Source organism: Ovis canadensis, chromosome 20 (genome assembly GCF_042477335.2).
Source record: "Ovis canadensis isolate MfBH-ARS-UI-01 breed Bighorn chromosome 20, ARS-UI_OviCan_v2, whole genome shotgun sequence".
NCBI classification, from domain to species: Eukaryota; Metazoa; Chordata; class Mammalia; order Artiodactyla; family Bovidae; genus Ovis; species Ovis canadensis.
In genome coordinates, this window is record NC_091264.1 from 22,811,195 (window position 1) to 22,830,457 (window position 19,263).

Genomic DNA, 19,263 nt, shown 5'->3' on the forward strand with positions numbered 1-19,263 from the left:
CTCGGCCGCGCGGGGCGGGGCGCATGGGCTAACTCCCTCGCGCCAAGCGCCGAGGGCCGCCGCCCCGTCAGAGGGCTGGGTCTTCCCAGGTGCCGCGCGCGCGGGAGGGGTCGCGCGTGCGCAGAGGCGCGGCGACAGTGGGCGGGGTGGGGGCATCTAACTCCGGGGGGGCGGGGCCGGGGCAAAGGCGGGAGGAGGCGGAGCCCGCGGGGGCCGGGGCAAAGGCGGGAGGAGGCGGAGCCCGCGGGGCCGGGGCGGGGCGGGGGCCATGGGACGGGTGAATGGAGGGCGGGGTCGTGAACTAGAGCGCGGGGCGGGGCCCGGAGTGACCCTGCGGGGCCGGGGGCAGTTAACGGATGTGGCGCGGGGCGGCGGCCCGGCCGGCGGCCTAGCGGGGGATTCCCTCCTGCCCCGAGGGCAGGCCTCTCTCCGGAGGAAGGGGCTGCGGGGATTCCCTCTCCCGCCGGGTCCGCGAGCCCGCCCGCCCCATCCACGGAGACGCTCCCACTCGCTCCGCGCCCTCCAGGCCCGCTGGCGGTGAGGGAGGTGGGGTGAGGAGGTGCCCGCCCCCCCGGCTCCTCCTTCCCCCCGCCCTCCCCTCCCTCCACCCTCCCCCCGAGCCGGTTTGTCCCTCCCCTCCCCTCCCCTCCTTCCCCCCGCCGCCTCCTCCTGCCGCTGCCGCTGCTTTGGCTGCTGCGTCATACGCCCCAGAGCCGCCGGGACGGAGGGGCTGGGCCTGGGGACCCCCAGGTCTCTGCCTGCACGCCCCCCCGACGCCCAGCCGTGCCCTCCCCGCGCGGGGGTTTCACCTCAGTCTCCCACGTCTGCCTCTGCCCGGCTCCCGGCGGCCCCAGCTGTCACTGGTAAGGAGGCGGCGGGAGGCGCCCGTGGGGGGGCAGGGAGCCGGGGGTCGGCGCGCAGGGCGCGGGCGGGAGAGCCGCGCCGCCCGGGCGGCGGGTCGGGCTGGGCCGACTCAAGCCCCCTCTCCGACTCGCCGTCCTGGGGAGAAGAGACCCGGACTGGGACACGCCCCCCTCCCGGGGCACTCAGGGAAGTTCTCTAACCCGGGGGCAGGGAGCCCCGAATTTGAGGGTGACCTGACATAACCTAGCACCAAGATGATTGTTCTGAATGAGACACGGGGGCCCCGGAGGCAACCTTTTCCACTCGAAAACATCTCCAGAAAAAGCTCGCAAAACACGTCTCTGGGAAACAGCACCCCAATTGTAATACCTCTATAAACAGCGGTAGAAGGTGACAGTAGAAACTGAGTGGCAACCTTTGCCTCTGCAACCATCCTTTTTGCTAAAATCTCAAGGCCGGGATACAACGTCCCAGGGGAGCTCTGGCAGCTGGGAAACTAGAGAACTAGGTTGGTGGGGTGGGGGGACGGTGGGGAGAAGAGAACCAGTGGTGACTGTTGGGAGAGCTGGAGTCAGGAAGGCCCAAGGGGTGCCCAGGGGTTTCCTACCCAGGTGTCTCAGGGAAATGGAGGCTGGGCACACCTGCTCAAGTCTTTGACAGAAAAACAGGCAAAGAAAATGGGGGCTAGTTCCTCAATATTGGTAACTTTCTCCTACCATCTCACTTCTAACTAGGCCCCCCCAGGATGCAATGGCACAGCCCCCCCGGCTGAGCCGCTCTGGTGCCCCCCCACTTTGGGACCCAGCTTCTCCTGCTCCCACCTCAGGCCCCCGGCCTCGACTTTGGGAGGGTCAAGATGTGCTGGCCAGATGGACAGATGGGCTGCTATACTTGGGGACCATCAAAAAGGTATGACCTCTGACCTGTCACCTTTTCTCATTCCCCTTATCTAGTCTGATTCCTGTTCCATCTTCTGTGCTCACCCATTCCAGGTGGACAGTGCTCGGGAGGTGTGTTTGGTTCAGTTTGAGGATGATTCCCAGTTTCTGGTTCTATGGAAAGACATTAGCCCTGGTGAGAAGCCTGAGAATGGATCCAAGGGAAAACAAACCTGGCATGGGGGACAGAAAGGGGCTGGAGGACAGGCCCTCTGACACTCTGTTCTCTCACAGCGGCCCTCCCTGGGGAGGAACTCCTCTGCTGTGTATGTCGCTCTGAGACTGTGGTCCCTGGGAACCGGCTGGTCAGCTGTGAGAAGTGTCGCCATGGTGGGTGAGAGGGCAGGACACCTGAATGGTCTAGCTTGCCCTAGGTCTACCAGGGTGCTTCTGATCCTTCTCTCCAGCTCTGGTCCTTATACTGTCTGTCCTGGTCTGAGTCCCCAAGCCACTGCTCTGAGCAGTCTCCACAAGCCTGTAACCTCACTCCCTGCCAGCACAGGGAGGGGCAGCCTTGGGATGGGATGCATGAGCTCTGCGGGCAGAGGGTGTGAGTGAGCAAAAGTCTCTCAGTTGTGTCTGACTCTTTGCTACCCCATGAAAAGTACAGTCCATGGAATTCTCCAGGCCAGGATACTAGAGTGGGTAGTCTTTCCCTTTTCGAGGGAATCTTCCCCACCCAGGGATCAAACCCAGGTTCCCCACATTGCAGGTGGAATTTTTACTAGCTGAGCCACAAGGGAAGCCCAAGAATACTGGAGTGTGTAGCCTATACCTTTTCCAGGGGATCTTCCTGACCCAGGAGTTGAACCAGGGTCTCCTGCATTGCAGGTGTTCTTTACCAACTGAGCTATCAAGGAAGTCCCAGATGCAGGCAGAGGGTAGTTCCAGTACGGCTTTTTCTAACCATTTGACCTTGGGCAAGTCCCTAAACTTCTAAGAATCACAGCTGCCTCACCTGCTTTTAAAATAAAGATAATACACCCACCTTAGCAGGACCATGGTCAAGAACAAAATGAGATGGGGTTAAGACTCTTGTCCCAATACCTAGCGCGCACAGGTACGCAATGCAATAAGTGGTCTACTGTCAATATTCTCATTATTCAGCTTATCACCAGGACTGCCACGTTCCAAGGGCCCCAGCCCCTGGAGAGGGAGAGGGCGCATCCTGGGTCTGCCGCCAGTGCGTCTTTGCCATCGCCACCAAGGTAAGGGCCCCTCCCTGTGGGACCTCCAACTCTCAGCCTCTCCTGAACCCTTCCTTCCTCCACCCCTGAGGCCACCTGTCTGTTCCACCTGCAGAGGGGGGGTGCGCTGAAGAAGGGCCCCTACGCCCGGGCCATGCTGGGCATGAAGCTCTCCCTGCCATATGGACTGAAGGGGTTGGACTGGGACGCTGGGCATCTGAGCAACCGCCAGCAGAGCTACTGTTACTGTGGTGGCCCTGGGGAGTGAGTAGTGAGGGGCGGGGGGCTAGGGAACAAGTGATGGGGGTGGGAACAAAGGAGAATGGCAGGGTGGTAGGAGTGCTGAAGGGGGCGGGAGAGTGGTGAGCAGGGTTTGGGGCAGTTAAGGAGGGTGTGTCTGGGGGGTCACTGGTCCCGTTTCGCTTCAGGTGGAACCTGAAGATGCTGCAGTGCCGGAGCTGCCTGCAGTGGTTCCACGAGGCCTGCACCCAGTGCCTGAGCAAGCCCCTCCTGTACGGGGACAGGTGAGCCTGGGCAGACCCTCCAGGAGCTCTGCCCCCCATCCCAGACCAGGTTGTCTTCCTGAGCTCTGAAGCCTTGCCTACCGGTTAGCCCCATCCTTGCTCGGAACACCCTCACCCCCACCCCCGTGGGCAGGTGTAGTTTCCTGTAAAAGGTGTATTCTCTCCCTCTTGCCTACGTCCAGGTTCTATGAGTTTGAGTGCTGTGTGTGTCGGGGGGGCCCTGAGAAGGTCCGGAGGCTACAGCTTCGCTGGTGAGCTGGATATGGGGCACGATCTCAGCATCACTCCTCTCTCGGCACCCTCAGTTTCTCACTTTACAGGCCCCAGCCCCCTACCTGGGGGACACCCCTGCCTGCCCCCGGCTTTTGCAGTGCTTCACCACCTTGACAAGCCAGTGTTTCTCCAGGGTCGACGTGGCGCATCTTGTCCTCTACCATCTCAGTGTTTGCTGTAAGAAAAAATACTTTGATTTTGACCGTGAGATCCTCCCCTTCACCTCTGAGAATTGGGACAGTTTGCTCCTTGGAGAGGTAAGGGGTGGTGAACCTCTCGGGGTCAGGGTGGCCAGGGAGATGTGGAAAAATGGGCGAGGGAATCACTGCTCTCCTGACCCCATTTCTTATCCTCTCCCCCAGCTCTCAGAAACCCCCAAGGGAGAACGGTCTTCAAAGCTCCTCTCCGCTCTCAACAGCCACAAGGACCGGTGAGTTGGAGGGAGGCTCAGGAGGAGATGGAGACGTGGAGACGCAGCCTGAGAGGGAGGGGCTGCAGCTCACCTGGAAGATGCCCTCTGAGAAGGACTGACAGCATAGGAGGGTCCCTTTTCTCCAGCACTGACCCTGTATCATTTCTCTCCTCATCCCAGTTTCATTTCAGGGAGGGAGATTAAGAAGAGGAAATGCTTGTTTGGTCTCCATGCTCGGATCCCTCCCCCTGTGGAGCCCCCTCCTGGAGACGGAGCCCCCACCAGGTCACTGGTCCAGGGGGGATGGGGAAGTTCTCAGGGTGTATGTATGGAAACAGGGAGGTCTTTGGGGTGTCCGGGAGGGGGCTGGGGGGATAAGGAGGCCTCTTACAGCTTCCCTTCAGGGCAGGGCCCTGGGGGAGGGGTCTCACGTCCCCTGGGGAAGCGCCGGAGGCCGGAGCCAGAGCCCCTGAGGAGGAGGCAGAAGGGGAAAATGGAGGAGCTGGGGCCACCCTCAGCAGTGCGCAACCAGCCCGAGCCCCAGGAGCAGAGGGAGCGGGCTCGTCTGCAAAGGGCACTGCAGGTACAGGGGCAGGGGCACCTGTGGGCAAATGGTGGTGTGGGAAGGAATCAAGGATGATCTCTCAGTCCTTTGCTCCTTCTAGGCCTCAGTGTCTCCACCACCCTCCAGCCCTAACCAGAGTTACCAGGGCAGCAGCGGCTACAACTTCAGGCCCACAGATGCCCGCTGCCTGCCCAGGTCAGTGCATCTCCTCCCTCCAACCAGATACACTCCCTTGGAACCTCTTCCAGTTGCCTACAATCTTCTGGATCTCCTCACCCAAACTTCTTTTCCCTCTCCCCTTTGGCTGCCTACTTCTTTACCTAGAGACTTCGAGAACCAGGGTCTGCTCCCCAGTATTCTAGGGACAGATTCCTTGAGAATAGTGTTTGCACTCTGCCCTTCCCAGGGGGAGAGGGTCCTATTCCCCGGCTTTGGGTCCTGACTTTCTTCCTTCCCAACCCCAGCAGTCCCATCCGGATGTTCGCTTCCTTCCACCCCTCTGCCAGCACCGCAGGGGCCTCTGGGGATGGTGAGCCCCCAGACAGGTGAGATTCTACTCCTTTGCCTGTGATGCCTCTGGCCTCTTCACTTCGTGGTCCCTTAAACGTTGTTGTTATTCCTCTGACCCACACGGCCTCCATTTCTGGTCAGTCTTTTATCTCCATCTGGACTGACAGTTGCTTTCTCTACCTAGGTCACCCCTGGAACTTCACATTGGTTTCCCCACAGACCTCCCTAAAAGTGCCCCCCACTCGATGACTGCCTCATCTTCCTCAGTCCCAGCCCCCTCCCCAGGTGTTCCCAGACGCTCAGCACCCCCTTCTCCCCTGTGCCGTAGTTTGTCTCCTGGGGCTGGGGGTGGAGTCCGAGGTGGGGTCGGCTACCTGTCCCGTGGGGATCCCGTCCGGGTCCTTGCTCGTAGAGTGCGGCCTGATGGCTCTGTGCAGTACCTGGTTGAGTGGGGAGGTGGGGGCATCTTCTGAACAGCCTGCCTCTGCCTAACTGCCCATTGACACACACCGGCACTTTCATACCCTGACCTCTGACCTCACCTACAGCTGGGATGTACCTGGGGCACTAGGGGGGTATGTCCCCCTACTATCCAGGCTGGAATCCAGGTTGGGGGTTGGGGAAGAGGCTCGCTCTCCTCTACTCCCTTCACGGTTCCTGACCTTCCCCCCAACCATTCCCTCATTTCCTTTGATGTTATTTTGTTACAGCTTTTTAAATATTTTTAAAAATTATTTAACCCCTGGGGACGGAGACTGAGGAGGGGAGAAGAACAGATCCTGGGCTCTGTATCATTGAAATAAAGATAAATAAACAAACTTAGCAGCCCTGAATCATTCCAAAAAACGAGAAGAAAGGGACTAGAAGCACTTCTGATCTTCCCAACCAAATTCACTTTTTAACAAGGAGAAAGTAAAATGGAAGAGAGAACTAAAAATGGGATTTATTAAAGAGTCCAGTCATCACAAGATAGGAGTGTTGAAATTTATGAGGAAAACCATGGCAAGAACAAAGGTTCATCACAGCGGGGCTGTGCTGGAGTCAGGAGCTGACTCTGTCACCTGGCGCACCCACTGCAGGTACGGGGGGTTCCCCTGCTCCACAGGCAATGCAATCACCTCGGCCACTTCATAAGGGTGCACAGACCTGTGGAAACGATAGGGGAGCAAAGACTTACCCAAAGGAGTCTGTCCCCTCAGACTGCCCAGGAAGGCTCACCCCACAGTTTACACCCTCACCTCTACCCACATCAAAGTTCTCACCGAACAAAATCCGTCAGAGCTGGAACCAAGGAACTTTGGGTTTTGATCATCTGAGGGGTGAAGACAAACATGGTTGAATCAGGGGGTGAACTTGATTCCAGGATCTGGGATGAGGGATAGGGGTCAAAGTAAATAGTCAGGGAATTAAGTTTTTGTCGGGTAAGAAACATTTCTCACCATCAGCACTTCACTGTCCTCTTCAATTTCTCCTTTCCACTCATAGCTGAAAAGGTAAGGAAGAGAGTGTTGCGAGGGCAAAGATTTCCCTCAAGGTAAAAGACTGCTAGTCAGTTCTTTGAGTTAGGTTAACCCTCCAACCCCTAATTGACTCACATGGATGTAATCTGAGGGACAAGGTTGACGCAGGCTGCGAGGCGCTTCTCCACCATAGCCCTGAAGGTGAAGAGAGAGCACCTTTTAAAGGCCCCATGACCCGGATTTTTGCACTGGCAGCCCAGAGACAGGCAGGAAGCAGCGGGAGGCGCTCCCCCATCTCTCCCTTCATAAGCACCTTTCCTCGCTTCACACTGAAGTCCCCACCTGGCGATCTCCTTGGCGACCTTCTCGTTGGGGCAGGTGACAAAGGCCGCAGAGACCGAGCCGGGGACATAGGCGGAGCCCGAGGCCGACGAGGGCTGGGCCGGGGGACTTCCTGAAGCCATGGACAGCAGGGCTCGGGGTAGCAACAGAAGGCGAAAGGCTGCAGGCAGCAGTATCGGCATCCAAAACAGCGACAGGAGCAGAGCGGCCTAAGAGCAGGGGGTGGATTCGGCGTCTCATAAACACCCCAGCAAACTGCACCCCGGGAACACTTCGCTTGCATAAACACTCGGGCCCGCCCTCTTCTGCATCCCGAAGAAAAACATTACTGAAACCAAGAGAAGCTTGGAAAATTTAAGGCAAAGACTCGGTTTTCACTCTCTCCTCGGAGGCCAACCTCTGGGTTTTGGGGTACGGGTCATGGGCGAAGCTTCCAGGACCGGAAGGGGCGGGGCCGATCACTCACCCCTCCGCCGAGCAGGAATGCGGGAGCCCGCCCCCGCCTCATGCAGCCTATGCTGGCAGAGGAGGGTTGAATATCAGAGACCACACGTTACGTGGAGGAAGAACCCCAAAGCCAAGAAGAGCAGCCTCTTCTTACCTGGGCAGCAGCCACGTGATAAGAAAACAGCGCAGACCACGTGACAGTAGAAGCCGGACTACCCTAACCTCCAAAGCCAGCCAATCCTCGCTCCCACGTGGCCCGGTTTGTCCCGCCTCCGGGGGTGGGAGGGGCGAGGAAGGATCCAACCAATCAACACCAGGATCTGCAGACGTGCACGGAAATGGAGCGCCCGTTTCCGTGTAAACCGGAAGCGGCCAATTGCAGGTTGAGGAGAGCCGCAGCGGCGTTCCACTGTCACGTGAGGGGGCGGGTCGCCTCAGGCAGCGGTACCTCAATGAACTACGCGAAGAGACCAATCGCGGGGCCGCCCCGCAGGCCACATGATGAGAGCCCTGGCGCTGGGAAAGGGGGGCTGGAGACCCCGCAGAGTCGATGCGTCAGGTTGTGGAGTGGGGGCTCATCCTTAAACCCCGGAATGTGCCTAGTAACAGCCCTGTTCCTGAGGCCTTAAGAAATGACAGGGTCTTAGGAGATTGAACGTCAGGGCCGGAGGGTGAAGAGAGCGCCCCCTGCCATTTTGGTTAGGACTGACAGATTCTTGAGTTGGGGAATGCACAAGTATAATCTGAGAAACCAACTGTCTCTGGTTATAGGGGGAAGTGATTAGGCAGGCAGGGCATGGCAAGACCACGACTAGGTGGAAAGATGCATTTTTAAAAGAACGGATTAAGACCCTGTAAGTGGGATAGACAGTGATTAAAATGGAGCGCCTCAGCCTTAACTGAAGCCCCAAAACTGCAGACAGACTTGTGAATCGATAGAGAAGGTGGGGGAGAGGAGGGCTGCAGGTTGGGGGTATGAAGAAGACACCAGGAAGTAGTGATGGTCCTTTTATCCCTTACCCCCTTCCTATTTCACTCTCTGGGTCTGGTCTACGTCTCAGCCTTGGGTCTCCTTCCCTTAACCCATCCCCCTAGGAGCCAGGACCTGCCCTACATAACCTCCCTGGGGCCCAAGCACATCCTGTGACCCAAAAATGGAGGGGCCAATGAGAGGAGAAATAGGTGGGAGGAGGCAGGGAGAAAAAGGCTTTGCCACTTTCCCTACCTAGTATTCTCCCTCCTCCCTGGGTCTGGGGTCTCTGGTCTGCTGGGTGGGTATAACTTCCCAGGCTGAGTTATCTCATACTTACCACTCTAGGGTTGGAGGTCTCCCTGAGATCTCTGTCTCTGGAGTTTGTCTCTGAGGGATCTCTATGGGGTCTTTTGGTATTTGTATCTTTTTTAGGACTGAGTGTCCTTGTTTTTTGTTTGCAGGGGGAGGTTTCTGGGTCTGCAATCACCCTCTCTCTGAGGTATTAAAAATTCTTTTTTATGTGTTTGGGGTTTCTGAGTTCATCTCTGGGCTAGTAGAGTGTCTCTTTTGCCCCCCCCCCCCCCCAACCAAGGTCTGGAGTTTCTGTGTCTGAGTTATCAGCCTCTGAGTCTGCAGTTTCTTTTCTCTGAGATCTAAGTCTGGGGTCTCTGATATCTCTCAGTGGGTCTGAGTTCTCAAAGACCTAATTTCATGTCTGGATTCTTTCTGAATCTGGTCTCATCTTTTCCTTTGAGTCTAGGTCTTAGATCTCAGTCCCTGAAATCAGTTTAAGTCTGGTGTCTTTAAGATTTCTGTAGCTATGAAGAACCTTTTTGAGACTGAATGCTCAGATTTTGACCTTTGACCCATCTTGGGGTGGGGGTGGTCTGGGATCTGTTTTCTGAGATTGGGGCCTCTTTTCCTCTAGACTTAGGATTTGTGCCTCAAATTATCCCCTGTACCACCCCCCCAACCCCAGGTGGCAAGGTATCTTTATGTGTCTGGAGCCTCCCCATATCAGGGTCTGGGGTCTGCATCCTTAGAACCGCTCTTTTTCTGTAGGGAGAGTTTTTGAGTCGGGGTCTCTCCCTCCCTGGCTCTCACTGAGTAGGGGTGGGGGCTGCAGGGACTCTCTCTCCTCCTCCTCCTGCTCTCCTCTCGCTCGCTCCCCCGCCCCCCTCTCTCTCTCTCTCTCTCTCCCTCTCCCGGCTGCCGCTGCTGCCGTTGGCTCCTCTTCTCCTCCTCCTCCTCCTCTCTCTCCTCCTCTCTGCCTCTCTCTGCTCCTCTCTCCTCCTCTCTCCTCCTCCTCCTCCACCTCCTCCTCCTTCTCCCCCTCTCTCTCCCCCTCTTTCTCTCTTCTCTTTCTCCCCCGGCCCCCCCGCCCCCTCCCCCCCAGGCCTGATGAGCAGGTCTCGCGCCTCCATCCATCGGGGGAGCATCCCCGCGATGTCCTATGCCCCCTTCAGAGGTACGGTGGTGAGGGGAGGGGGAGGACCAGTTGGGGGAGAGAAGGGGGGAGGGGCGGGGGGGGCTGGGCAGAGCTGGGGCCAGGGAGGGGAGCAGCTGAAATGGAAAGAGAGAGGAGGACTCGGAAGGCAGGGATGGGAGCAATGGGGAAGGAGGGATTGGAGGATAGGGGTAAATAGGGACCGGAGGGGCCAAGAAACAGGCCTTGAAGGGGGCTGAGGGGGAAACGATGAAGGGAAAAGAGATCGCCAGAGAAGGTGGGAAGATAGAAGGGTAGGGTTGGGGGACGAGCTGCAGAAATAATTTGGAGGTGGGAACTGAGAGATGAGGAAAATATCAAGGAAACAGAAGGACAGAGTCTTAGGAGAGGGGCTAGGAGGGGAAAATGAAGAAAATTAAAACATAGGGGTGAAAAAAGAAGCCAAGAAGATGAGGGGTAGGATTTGGTGGGGTCTCAGAGTATGGTAGGGGGTAAAAAAAGAGGAGATGGAGGGAGAGGAGAGGGGGCCAGATGGAGAGAGAGGGAGGCAGTGGGGGGGGGGCGGGGAATGGAGGGTCCAGATGGAGGGAAGACAGGAGAGAGAATGGGGAATGGGTTTGGGGGAGGAGAGACCAGGGCAGGGGGAGGGCCAAATTAGGTATGTGTTTATTGAGGAGGGGGCGGGCAATACAAGTAAAACTGAGTGCTGGGAGTAGGGGGCAGATTAAGACCCTGCCCCAGACTCAGGCCCTCATTAAGGCCCTTGAACATTGAAACCTAATCCCTGGGGGTTTATCCACTTCCTTCACTTCACCACTTTCACCCCTCCCCCACCTCCAGTCCTTATTTCCATTCCCCCTCCCTCTGGTGTCCACCACCTATATCTTTCCCCACATACGGTGTCCGTTCCTTATATGAGTCCCCCTTGTGTCCTTCCCCTGTATCAGTGCCTGCTCTGGTGTCCCTTCTCTCTCTCCCTCTCTTCCACCTGGTAGTCCTTTATATCTCTACCACCTCTTCACCCTCTCCTCCTTGGCCCCCTCGTCTTAGTCTCCCTGTTATGTCCCCCTCACTTCCTTTGGGCCCTTCTGGTGTGTTCCCTGTCCCTAAAGATTTACCATCATCTCTGACTCTTCCTCTCTTAGATCCATTCCTGTTATTTCTTCTCCACCCCATCCCTTCTTTCCCACCTCATTCCCTATCTTATCACCACAAGTCTGTGCCTACTTACTTTCCCCTAAGACCCCATCTCTTATCACCCATTCTTCTTGTCTCCTCTCCTTCATGGGCTGTTGGAGATTTGGGGAGCAAAGACACCAGTTTTGACAGTTGGAACAGGACCTACAAGAGATCCCCATCTGAGCCCCATGGAATTGTTCATCCTAGTAAATCTTTCCTCTTTCTTAACTGTGTCTGTTTGTCTCTTGCATCTGCCTCCCAGAATCATCCTACGTCCAGGCAATGTTTGTGTATGTGTGCATTTCCGGAGTTGCTCCTAAGTGAAGTTCCCGGTGTCCTTCCCCCTTCCCAGGAGGAGGGTGTCCCCTGAAGTCTAACTGTCTTCCCTGTGGCTGCTGTCTGACCCAGTCCCTCCTATAATGATGATGTGAATCAACAGATGTCCCCTCTGGGAGTCCTCAGGGTCTGACTGCAGTGGGCACGTTTCCTGCAGTATCTGCAGTCTCAGAGCCTAGGTTTTGGTGATCTCTTTATCTAAAAGGTATGTCTCTGAGGTGACACTGACACAGAGTTTGAAGAGGATTGGGGCTTTTGCATACCTGTGTTCAGGGAGTTCACCTCTTGTCTCTGACCTGCAGATTGGGTAAATTTGAACCATGTTTATAGACAGAAAGGGGCTAGACTTTTTAACACTCTGCTACTCATAGCTTTTAGTTGGAATGAAGTTCACTGGCCAGTTCTTTTCCTGCAATATTCCCATGATTAATTATCCTGGAAAGGTAAGGGGATTTGATCTTTTTTCCTCTAAACTCTCTGTCACCCTCATTCCTTAACTTATTTTCTATCACGCTGATGTCACCAATTTGATTTCTCTCTGACTTCTATAGGGCCTGCCCACATGTCCCCGTGATGGTGTGCAGCACTGGGGTTTAAAGGAGAGGCACTTTGCATGCCCAGGGGTGTGGAAGAACAGCAGAATCGGGAGAGGCGACCCTTAGTCTACTGTAGTAGATCCTTAGCCTACTACTTTTGGATTTTGTCCCCGTCCCCAGCCTCTATGTCCCAGGCCTGGATCTTTCATTCTGCCCTCCTCTCTTCCTTCCTCAGGCTTCTCACGGTGCCTTAGGGAGGTTCCGACTTGAGGAGTTGGCTTCCATCCTGTCCATGGAGACTGGGGAGGTGGGATAGGGGGGCAGTATTGACTCTTTGACCTCTGGGCATGGAGTAGGAGAAGAGATCAACTCAGTATACATGCAAACAAGGGCATATTTCCTGCCTCCTCAGTCCCCAACCCCTCCACAGCCAGATACCAACAAGACCCATCCTTCCTCTCCCACCAGCAGAAGCAGCTCTTTCCCTGAAGGATAAGCAGGGCTGGGCTGGGGAGGAGGGAGTGAAGGAAAGCAGAGAGGCAGGAGAGGAGGCCCTCTCAGGATTCTGACCCTGGGAACAAGTCAGCTCCTCACTCCCTATCTTTTCTAGACATTTAGCTTTTAGTCTCATGACCCAAATGTTCCTACATCCTCATCCTTCTTCCCACAGCTCTGTAGGCTTCCTTACTCTTTCGCAGATGGGTGGGGCCACCTTCCAAATCCTTGTCTTCTGCAGCTATCTGGTTGCCCTCCCTCTTCCCAGAGACACTTGCCACCAACCTCCCTGTATTTTTCTTCTGCCAGTTTTACTGGACCCTCAGACTTTTGATTTTTCAGAGGTGGATGGAGAGCTCCTTCCCCTTTCTCTGCCTCCAAACTCATACTCTCTCTGTCAGGATATCATTCCCCTCTGAACCACTCCTCTGTATTTCTTCTGCCAAGTCTACTGAGCCTCTCAGTTCCCACCGCCCCAGGCAGAGAAGCTTATCTTCTGTTCCTCTATAGTTTCCAGGGGCCTCACCCCCTTCTATGATCTCCTCAAGGTGGGTGGGGGCCCTTGCTCCCCTTTATGGGCTCCTCTGTCCCCTGAGTGCATAGAGCTTCCCTTACGGTCTCTGTGTATCTCTGCCCTAGATGTGCGGGGACCCCCTATGCACCGAGCCCAATACGTTCACTCCCCGTATGATCGTCCTGGTTGGAACCCTCGGTTCTGCATCATCTCGGGGAACCAGCTTCTCATGCTGGATGAGGACGAGGTGAGCAGGCTGGGAAGAGATCTCTGGGTAGCATGGGAAAATGTGAGAGAAGGATGGGGGAATCTTCATTTGCAAAGGGACGTGAGACACAGAGATGGCAAAGGGGAAGATACTGGCAAGTGGTGGGAGGAGGGTGGCCTTGAAACTTGGGTTGAGATGTCAGAAGGGGCAGGGGTTCTTTCCCCTTGGCTAGGGGGTCTTTGAGGGCCATGTGCAGTGATGGGGAGGAGCTGTGGTTCTGAAGATTTGGGGGTACCTTCTGTTTTCACCCTGCTCCTACTGAGAGATAGGTTAGGCTAGGAAAGGGAAACAAAAGGGCTTGGAGGAGGGTGAAGACACGGGGATCACTTTGGAGGGAACAGCTCCCTCTCCTCTCTCCATACTGAGCAAGCCTAATCACTGATCACTCCCCGTCCTTTCCTGGGCATGGGGCAGAGTGTATGGACTCAGAGTGGGGTCTCTGAGGGAACTGGGAAGGGGCTGCAGGGTACAAGGAGAGATGATAGCAGTAGGTCTGGGCCTGGATGGTGGTGAAGACAGGGAAGCCTGAGATCAGGGTTTAGAGAGATGCTGAGAGGGCTTTTGCCAGGGACACAGGGAAGGAATATGAGGGAAGAGACGCCTGGGGGGTGAGGGGAACTGGGAACATGGGAAGTTGTCTAAAGGAGTCAGAGTGGGATAGAGGCAAGGACCAGCCAAAGTGGAAGATGTGAAATGAAGAGCATCCTTGTGGGAGGTGGCAGGCATGCAGTGTGATTGGAGGCCCAGGGGAGTGTGGGTTCTGATTTTGGAGTCAGGTCAGCAGTAGAGCATCCATCGGAGGAAACAGAAGATGTGCCTATGAAGAGTGGATCCCCAGAGGTGTGATTCAGGCGGTGGGGGTGACTTAGGTAAGCTTTAGAGACTGATAGGATAACCTGCAAGACCAGAGAGGTGGTGAGAGATACGGCCCAAAAGCTGTCGGGAAGGGTGTAGTGAGGCAGGGTTAGAACTGGAGTTGAGGTTAACCAGAGTTTCGAGGAATCTGGGGGGCAAGTGAGTGTGGAGAGAGGCCTGGGTAGAGAGCTTCCCAGGCACAGAGTCAAGTTGAAGTTTCGTCCAGGGAGGACATGGTGACTCAAGGGAAAGGTGCTTTAGGGAGTCCAAGTGTTAGGTACTGGGGGCCGATTTGAATGGTCACTAGTCGTGGCCAAGCGTTTGGGGTCTGTAGGATGAATGGGGGAAACTGGAGACTGTGTGAGAATGAAGAGGTTGGACAGTGGGTGGGACAATGAAGGAATGAAAGAGATGGGGACAGACAGGTCCAGAGGACTGGTGGCTAGAAACTGAGGTAGGAAGGCTGTGGAGGGGGTCCTGGAACGGCAGTGTGCAGGGCCACAGGGAACTGGAATTGGCTGGGTTGTGGAGCCCAGGCTGGGACTAGTGGGGTGGGTGGTTCTTGAAGGGTTGGAGACTGGCGGGGTGGAGAGGGGAAGGTTAGGAAGGAGGTGGCCAGGGATAATTGGGGATGAGGCTTAGGGAGAGGTAATGGCTAAAGGGAGGTGAGCTAGGCTGAAGGGGTGGCCATGGAAGGCAATGAAAGGTTGGGGGGAGGTGACCAGGCCCTCTAGGGGGTGGGGAGATTGGGTCCCATTCTGGCCGCAAGCCTGGCCGTGGGAGGGAGACAAGCTGTGGATCCTGATTATAAATGCAGCTTCTGCTACCCCCGTGACAGCCACGGAGGGAGGGAAGGGGGTGAGGGCGGTGGGAGGTTGGGAGGAAAACAGGGAGAATAGAGGAACTGAAGGTCAAGGGGAAAGTGGATTTGGGGAACAGCAAAGACCAGTGTAGTTGCGGGGATTCCCTGGAGGGTGTTTCAAAAGACATGGTGGAAGAAAAGAGGAGGGTGGGACAGGAGGGGATGAGGGAGCAGACTTGGAGAGAGAAGGCAATGAGAAATCTACTCACCCCGAGACACTTAAAAAGAGTACGGTGGGGCGGGGGCAGGTGGTCAGACTGGTGGGAAGGGAGGCTTGTCCTACTCTGGTGGGGAAGAGAAAGAAGAGGGACGGCCTGGGCCCGCGAGGTCTGACGCCCCCCCTCCACCGCATCCCCTAGATACACCCCCTTCTGATCCGGGACCGGAGGAGCGAGTCCAGTCGCAACAAACTGCTGAGACGCACGGTCTCCGTGCCGGTGGAGGGGCGGCCCCACGGCGAGCATGGTACGGTGGCCGAGCAGGCTCTCGTGCCCCGGACAGGCGCGGGGAGGGGGTTGCGGGGGCCTGGGTTCAGGGGAGGGGGTGTCCGGGGCCGGGAGGAGGCGGAGACGAAGTCTCGCACCGAGTGGGAGCCGGGGCGGAGCCGGCGCCCTCGTGTAGGGTCTGAGCGGGACGCAGGCTGTGGGTGAGAGGCCTCAGCGGTCCTCGCTGTTTCGCTCTCTTTTTCTTCTCCAGCAGCGAAGTTTGACTGTTTCCCCGGCGCTTGTAAAAATAGTCTGCTTAGATCTTTCGCTTCCTGTCCGAGTGTGGCTGCCCCTGCCCATCCCCTGCCTGGGTCTGGGATCTTGGAGAGAATGACCTAGTTCCCGCCCTGCCCCCAGACCTCTGCCCCACCCCCCAGGCCCCTGATTCTTCTCCCAGACCTTCTGGCCTATGGACCCTCCCTCTTGCCCCCTTTTCTTTTTCTCATCAGCTGTTTTTATTTTTCTGCAATTCTGTCACCCTCTTGCGCTTTCCTCCGTGATTTCTCTTATTTTCTCTGTCGCTCTTGGGTCGTCTGCCTCTCCCCTGTATTCTCGGTGGAACTCCGTCAGACCCCCATCTCATCTCCTTTCTGTCTGTCTGTGGAGCTGTGTGCTCAGTCTGTCTCTCCAACTCTCCCTCTCTCCATCTGTCTCTTCCCCTCCCTCCCTCTTTCTGCCCCCCCTCCACCCCCCTCTTTAGTCATTTAAAAAAAGATTTTTGTCTTCCTGAGAAGTTCGCTTAAAAGGTTTCCATGGGAACAGTGAGGGGAGATGAAGGCAGAGAACAGAGATCTGCAGCCAAGGTGCAGAGAGACGCCCTCAGCCCCCAGAAAGCCCCCTTGTCACTGCCCCCTACCACTGTGTCCCCCTTCCAGGACCAAGGGTCCAGGTCCTTCATCCCCTCAACCCCTGGTGACCCCTTTATTCTACCAACAGCCCCCTCCCCTCAGGGATCCAGGCTTCCAGTTTCTCTTCCGTAGAGCCAGTGGCCTGTCTCTATCCCTTGGCTCCCCTCAGCTCTCTATGATAGGCTCAGGCCTTACTGCTCTTGGGGGCCAATTCTGGGACCCTGGGTGGATCGCTGGCCAGGGCTGTGTGTCATTGTCATGGAAACTTCTGACCATGGGGGCGTGTGGGTAGCACATTTCTGTGAGGCAAAGCCAGGTGGTGCTGCTGGTGGTGGTGGAATGTGTATAGAGAATGTGTGCGATGTCTGTCACATCTGTGTGTGTGTGTGTGAGAGAGAGAGAGTCAGTCGTGTCCATGCCTGGGAGAGGCTTCTGTCCATGTGTGCATAGCTGTGTGTCCAGGCCAGAATGGTCACCTGCTCATGGGGCATGTTGATTAGATATCTGCTGGTGGGCGTCTCTGCCCATATATTCCCCTTCTATCTTCTGTCACTCCTCAGGGTCTGGGGTCTCTCGTGTGGGTCTCGTGTGTTAGGGAGGAGGGCACTCATGTATGTTTGGAACTGGGGATGGTGTGTGGAGGTGTTTGTGTTGGAAGTTCAGTAGGGGCTGGGATGGGGTCCAGGGGTATATATATTTGGGGGGAGTGTTTAGTGAAAGAGTTGATGGCTGGTGAACGTTTGGGGTTCTCAAGGGGACGTGGAATGTGTAAAGGGAGTGGAGAATGTGCAAGGAACCTGGAAGTTTTGGGACCCTGGGGGCCTGGGTCCGAGAAGGTATGTGTAGAGGCTGTGGACTCTTGAGCCCAGGAGAGGTCGCCGGACCTTCAAGGGGCATCGGCATTCAGGGCTCCTCCTCTCCTGGGTGGAGCCGCCGCCCCTCATTGCTCCGTGGTTTGGATGGGGGGTCCAGCTCAGGAAGGGATGGTGGGAGGCCCGGTTGGTTTTGGGGGTCCCTTCGCCCCCCTCCCGCGTCTCTCTCGCGCTGTCTCCGGGCGACGGGGCTCGTGACAGAGGCGGCCACGGCAGCAGCGGTCGCCTAGCAACGGCGGCGGGGCCCGGGCAACGGCGGCAGCGGCGGGAGCGGCGGCGGAGGGAGCCGTTCCCGCGGCCGTCACCGCGCGGCCGTCCCGGCCGTCCCGGGCCCCGCCGCCGCCCCCACCGCGCCGGGCGGCACGAGCCGGGCCGCGCCGCCCCCTCTCCTGCCGCACGCGCCCCTCCCGCGCCGGGGAGCCCCCCCGACCCCCCCGGGGGGCGGTGCGAGGTAAGGGCGGGGCCGGGCGGACGAGGAGCGCGTGGGGGGTGCGCCGCGCTCGTGGGGGCGCGTGTGTGCGTGGGGGCGCGTGTGTGCGTGGGCGCGGGGCGGGGGTGGGGAGGCCGCGGCGGCGGCGGCGGCGGCGGCTGCTGCTGCTGCTGCTCCCTCCGCATGTTCTCGCTGCATCTGCCGAGTGGGGGGAGTTATGGTAACTGGAGGGGGGCAGCGGAGGGGGGTTCGGAAACTGGCCTCGTGGGGCCAGTCTCCGGAGCGTGTGGGGGCGGCCGGTGTAGGGTGGTCTTGGAGCCCCTCGGTGGAGGCGGCAGCCCCAGTGTCCGCGTGTGTGTCGGTGTCCAGGCTTGTGTCTCCTGTGGGTTAGTGCCATGTGCACACGGGGGCCCGTTCCTCGCGTGCACATGTGCAGCCAGCCTTTTGCAGCCTGTCTTGCCCTCGGCTTGCTTCCTACCTAGGGCTCTGCTGGGCTGCCCGCTGCTTGGGGGGCAGCCCTTGGCCGCACTGGTCCCTGTCACCTCTGACCCTGAGAACGCATGTCCCCGGCTGGGGCTCGCCTTCTGTCAGTCTCCTGTGTGTGGGGATATGTGGCTGTATGAGGAGGATGTCTGTGTCCCTGGTGGCAGGTGTGTGTCTTTGCATGTGTGTTCCATCACTGGCCTGGGTATCTGTGTCAGTCCCAGCATGGGTGTCCAGGGCGTGTCTGGATGTGGGTGGTATGCAAGTGGGGGGAGAGAGTAAATGTGTGTGAGTGTGTTCTTTGGAATCCTACCATGTATGAAACACCTTTGGGCTAGCAGGTGTGAGCCCCTGCTCCCTTAAGGAGTGGAGACAGGAAAGCTAGCTGAAAAGGGAAAGAGTGGGGTAAAAAGGAAAAGCGGGGAGTTGGGGGAGAGGAGGACTGAGAGAGGCTTGGCAAGGAGAGGGAATGGCTGAAGAGGGGTTGGGCAGGTGGGACTTGATGGCTGGAGGGGTTGGGCAGGTGGGACTTGGTGGCAGCAGGTTGAGAAGAGAGGAGAGAGGAGGTGGGGAAGTGGCTGGAGCTGGTGGAGAGGGGGCCTGGGAGTGGGGGTGCAGCGCAGGGGCAAGAGAGTCAGGCCTTCTGTGAAGCTGTTGTTGAGAGGAGAGTGGCGGCCGGGCCTGGGGCTTGTGTGGGCCTGTAGGATGGGGCTTGGCTGGCTCAGGAGAGGCCATCCTAGAGGCCGGCTCCCAGGGAGGCCTGGCGCAGCAGGACCTGCTGGTAGAGGTGCCCGTTCCTCTCCAGCTCTGTTCCTCCACCTGCTTTGGCAGCCTTCCTCCGGGGCTCCCCTTGAGAGCTGCCAGCGGGTGTGACAGGGGAGAAAGGCCAAAGGGAAGGTTAACGGTTTGGGGGATTGGAGGGTTGGGGGAGATTCTGTGAGTGATGACAAGATTAGAGAGGTTGCAAGCCCTTGCTGTGTGTGTGAGTGAGTGCAATTGTGTGTGTATACAGGGTGTGTACATGTGTGGGTGTGCGCACAATGCCTGTGTTACGGGTCTGTGTAGGTGGCTGTTATGCGTATGCATGCGTGTATACATCGTGCAGGGATGGGACATGGAGGCCCAGGATCTCAGTGTGTGCTTTTCGGGTTTGCTCTC

General features: G+C 57.4%; 3 protein-coding genes across 13 annotated transcripts in view; 2 read left to right on the forward strand and 1 right to left on the reverse strand.

The window, feature by feature from the left end:
- The first annotated feature begins 245 nt into the window (after nt 1–245).
- Nucleotides 246–6,091, forward strand: PHF1 (PHD finger protein 1). Of its 2 annotated transcripts, none has more exons than XM_069563894.1 (15): nt 246–863; nt 1,599–1,773; nt 1,857–1,938; nt 2,037–2,132; nt 2,910–3,010; nt 3,105–3,253; nt 3,418–3,513; nt 3,696–3,764; nt 3,920–4,043; nt 4,149–4,216; nt 4,379–4,483; nt 4,592–4,781; nt 4,864–4,958; nt 5,228–5,308; nt 5,458–6,091. In XM_069563894.1, exons 2-15 carry the CDS (start codon nt 1,615–1,617, stop codon nt 5,744–5,746), a joined length of 1,704 nt encoding a protein of 567 aa, XP_069419995.1. In that variant the 5' UTR covers nt 246–863; nt 1,599–1,614; the 3' UTR covers nt 5,747–6,091. The 2 variants fall into 2 exon arrangements, with proteins under 2 accessions (XP_069419995.1, XP_069419997.1); XM_069563896.1 differs by having other exon boundaries at nt 280–863; nt 5,231–5,308.
- Nucleotides 6,092–6,191: 100 nt separating this feature from the next.
- CUTA (cutA divalent cation tolerance homolog) lies at nt 6,192–7,896 on the reverse strand. Of its 5 annotated transcripts, none has more exons than XM_069563899.1 (7): nt 7,677–7,881; nt 7,473–7,593; nt 7,076–7,284; nt 6,869–6,928; nt 6,713–6,758; nt 6,536–6,585; nt 6,192–6,419 (listed from the first exon to the last, which is right to left on the reverse strand). In XM_069563899.1, exons 3-7 carry the CDS (start codon nt 7,255–7,257, stop codon nt 6,293–6,295), a joined length of 465 nt encoding a protein of 154 aa, XP_069420000.1. In that variant the 5' UTR covers nt 7,258–7,284; nt 7,473–7,593; nt 7,677–7,881; the 3' UTR covers nt 6,192–6,292. The 5 variants fall into 5 exon arrangements, with proteins under 5 accessions (XP_069420000.1, XP_069420002.1, XP_069419998.1 ...); XM_069563901.1 differs by having other exon boundaries at nt 7,542–7,593; nt 7,677–7,797; XM_069563897.1 differs by having other exon boundaries at nt 7,542–7,588; nt 7,677–7,790.
- A 1,985-nt stretch (nt 7,897–9,881) lies between these two features.
- SYNGAP1 (synaptic Ras GTPase activating protein 1) overlaps nt 9,882–19,263 on the forward strand; it is a 29,950-nt gene continuing 20,568 nt past the window's right edge. For all 6 annotated transcript variants that reach the window (XR_011251356.1, XR_011251354.1, XR_011251355.1 and 3 more), the window contains exons 1-3: nt 9,882–9,963; nt 13,128–13,249; nt 15,347–15,452. Coding sequence is in view for 3 of the 6 variants with exons in the window: in XM_069563993.1 (XP_069420094.1) it covers nt 9,897–9,963; nt 13,128–13,249; nt 15,347–15,452 (295 nt within the window). In the remaining 3 variants the exon portion in view is untranslated. The remainder of the gene's footprint in view (nt 9,964–13,127; nt 13,250–15,346; nt 15,453–19,263) is intronic.

Bases quoted from the DNA above. Each gene is read 5' to 3' on its own strand.
- PHF1 (XM_069563894.1), top strand. From the start codon at position 1,615: ATGGCACAGCCCCCCCGGCTGAGCCGCTCTGGTGCCCCCCCACTTTGG. The intron at 4,217-4,378 runs GTGAGTTGGAGG...TCCTCATCCCAG, and splicing joins CTCAACAGCCACAAGGACCG to TTTCATTTCAGGGAGGGAGA. The intron at 4,959-5,227 runs GTCAGTGCATCT...TCCCAACCCCAG, and splicing joins GATGCCCGCTGCCTGCCCAG to CAGTCCCATCCGGATGTTCG.
- CUTA (XM_069563901.1), bottom strand. From the start codon at position 7,583: ATGAGGCGGGGGCGGGCTCCCGCATTCCTGCTCGGCGGAGGG. The intron at 6,759-6,868 runs GTGAGTCAATTA...TTACCTTTTCAG, and splicing joins GTCCCTCAGATTACATCCAT to CTATGAGTGGAAAGGAGAAA. The intron at 6,586-6,712 runs GTGAGAAATGTT...TTCACCCCTCAG, and splicing joins AGGACAGTGAAGTGCTGATG to ATGATCAAAACCCAAAGTTC.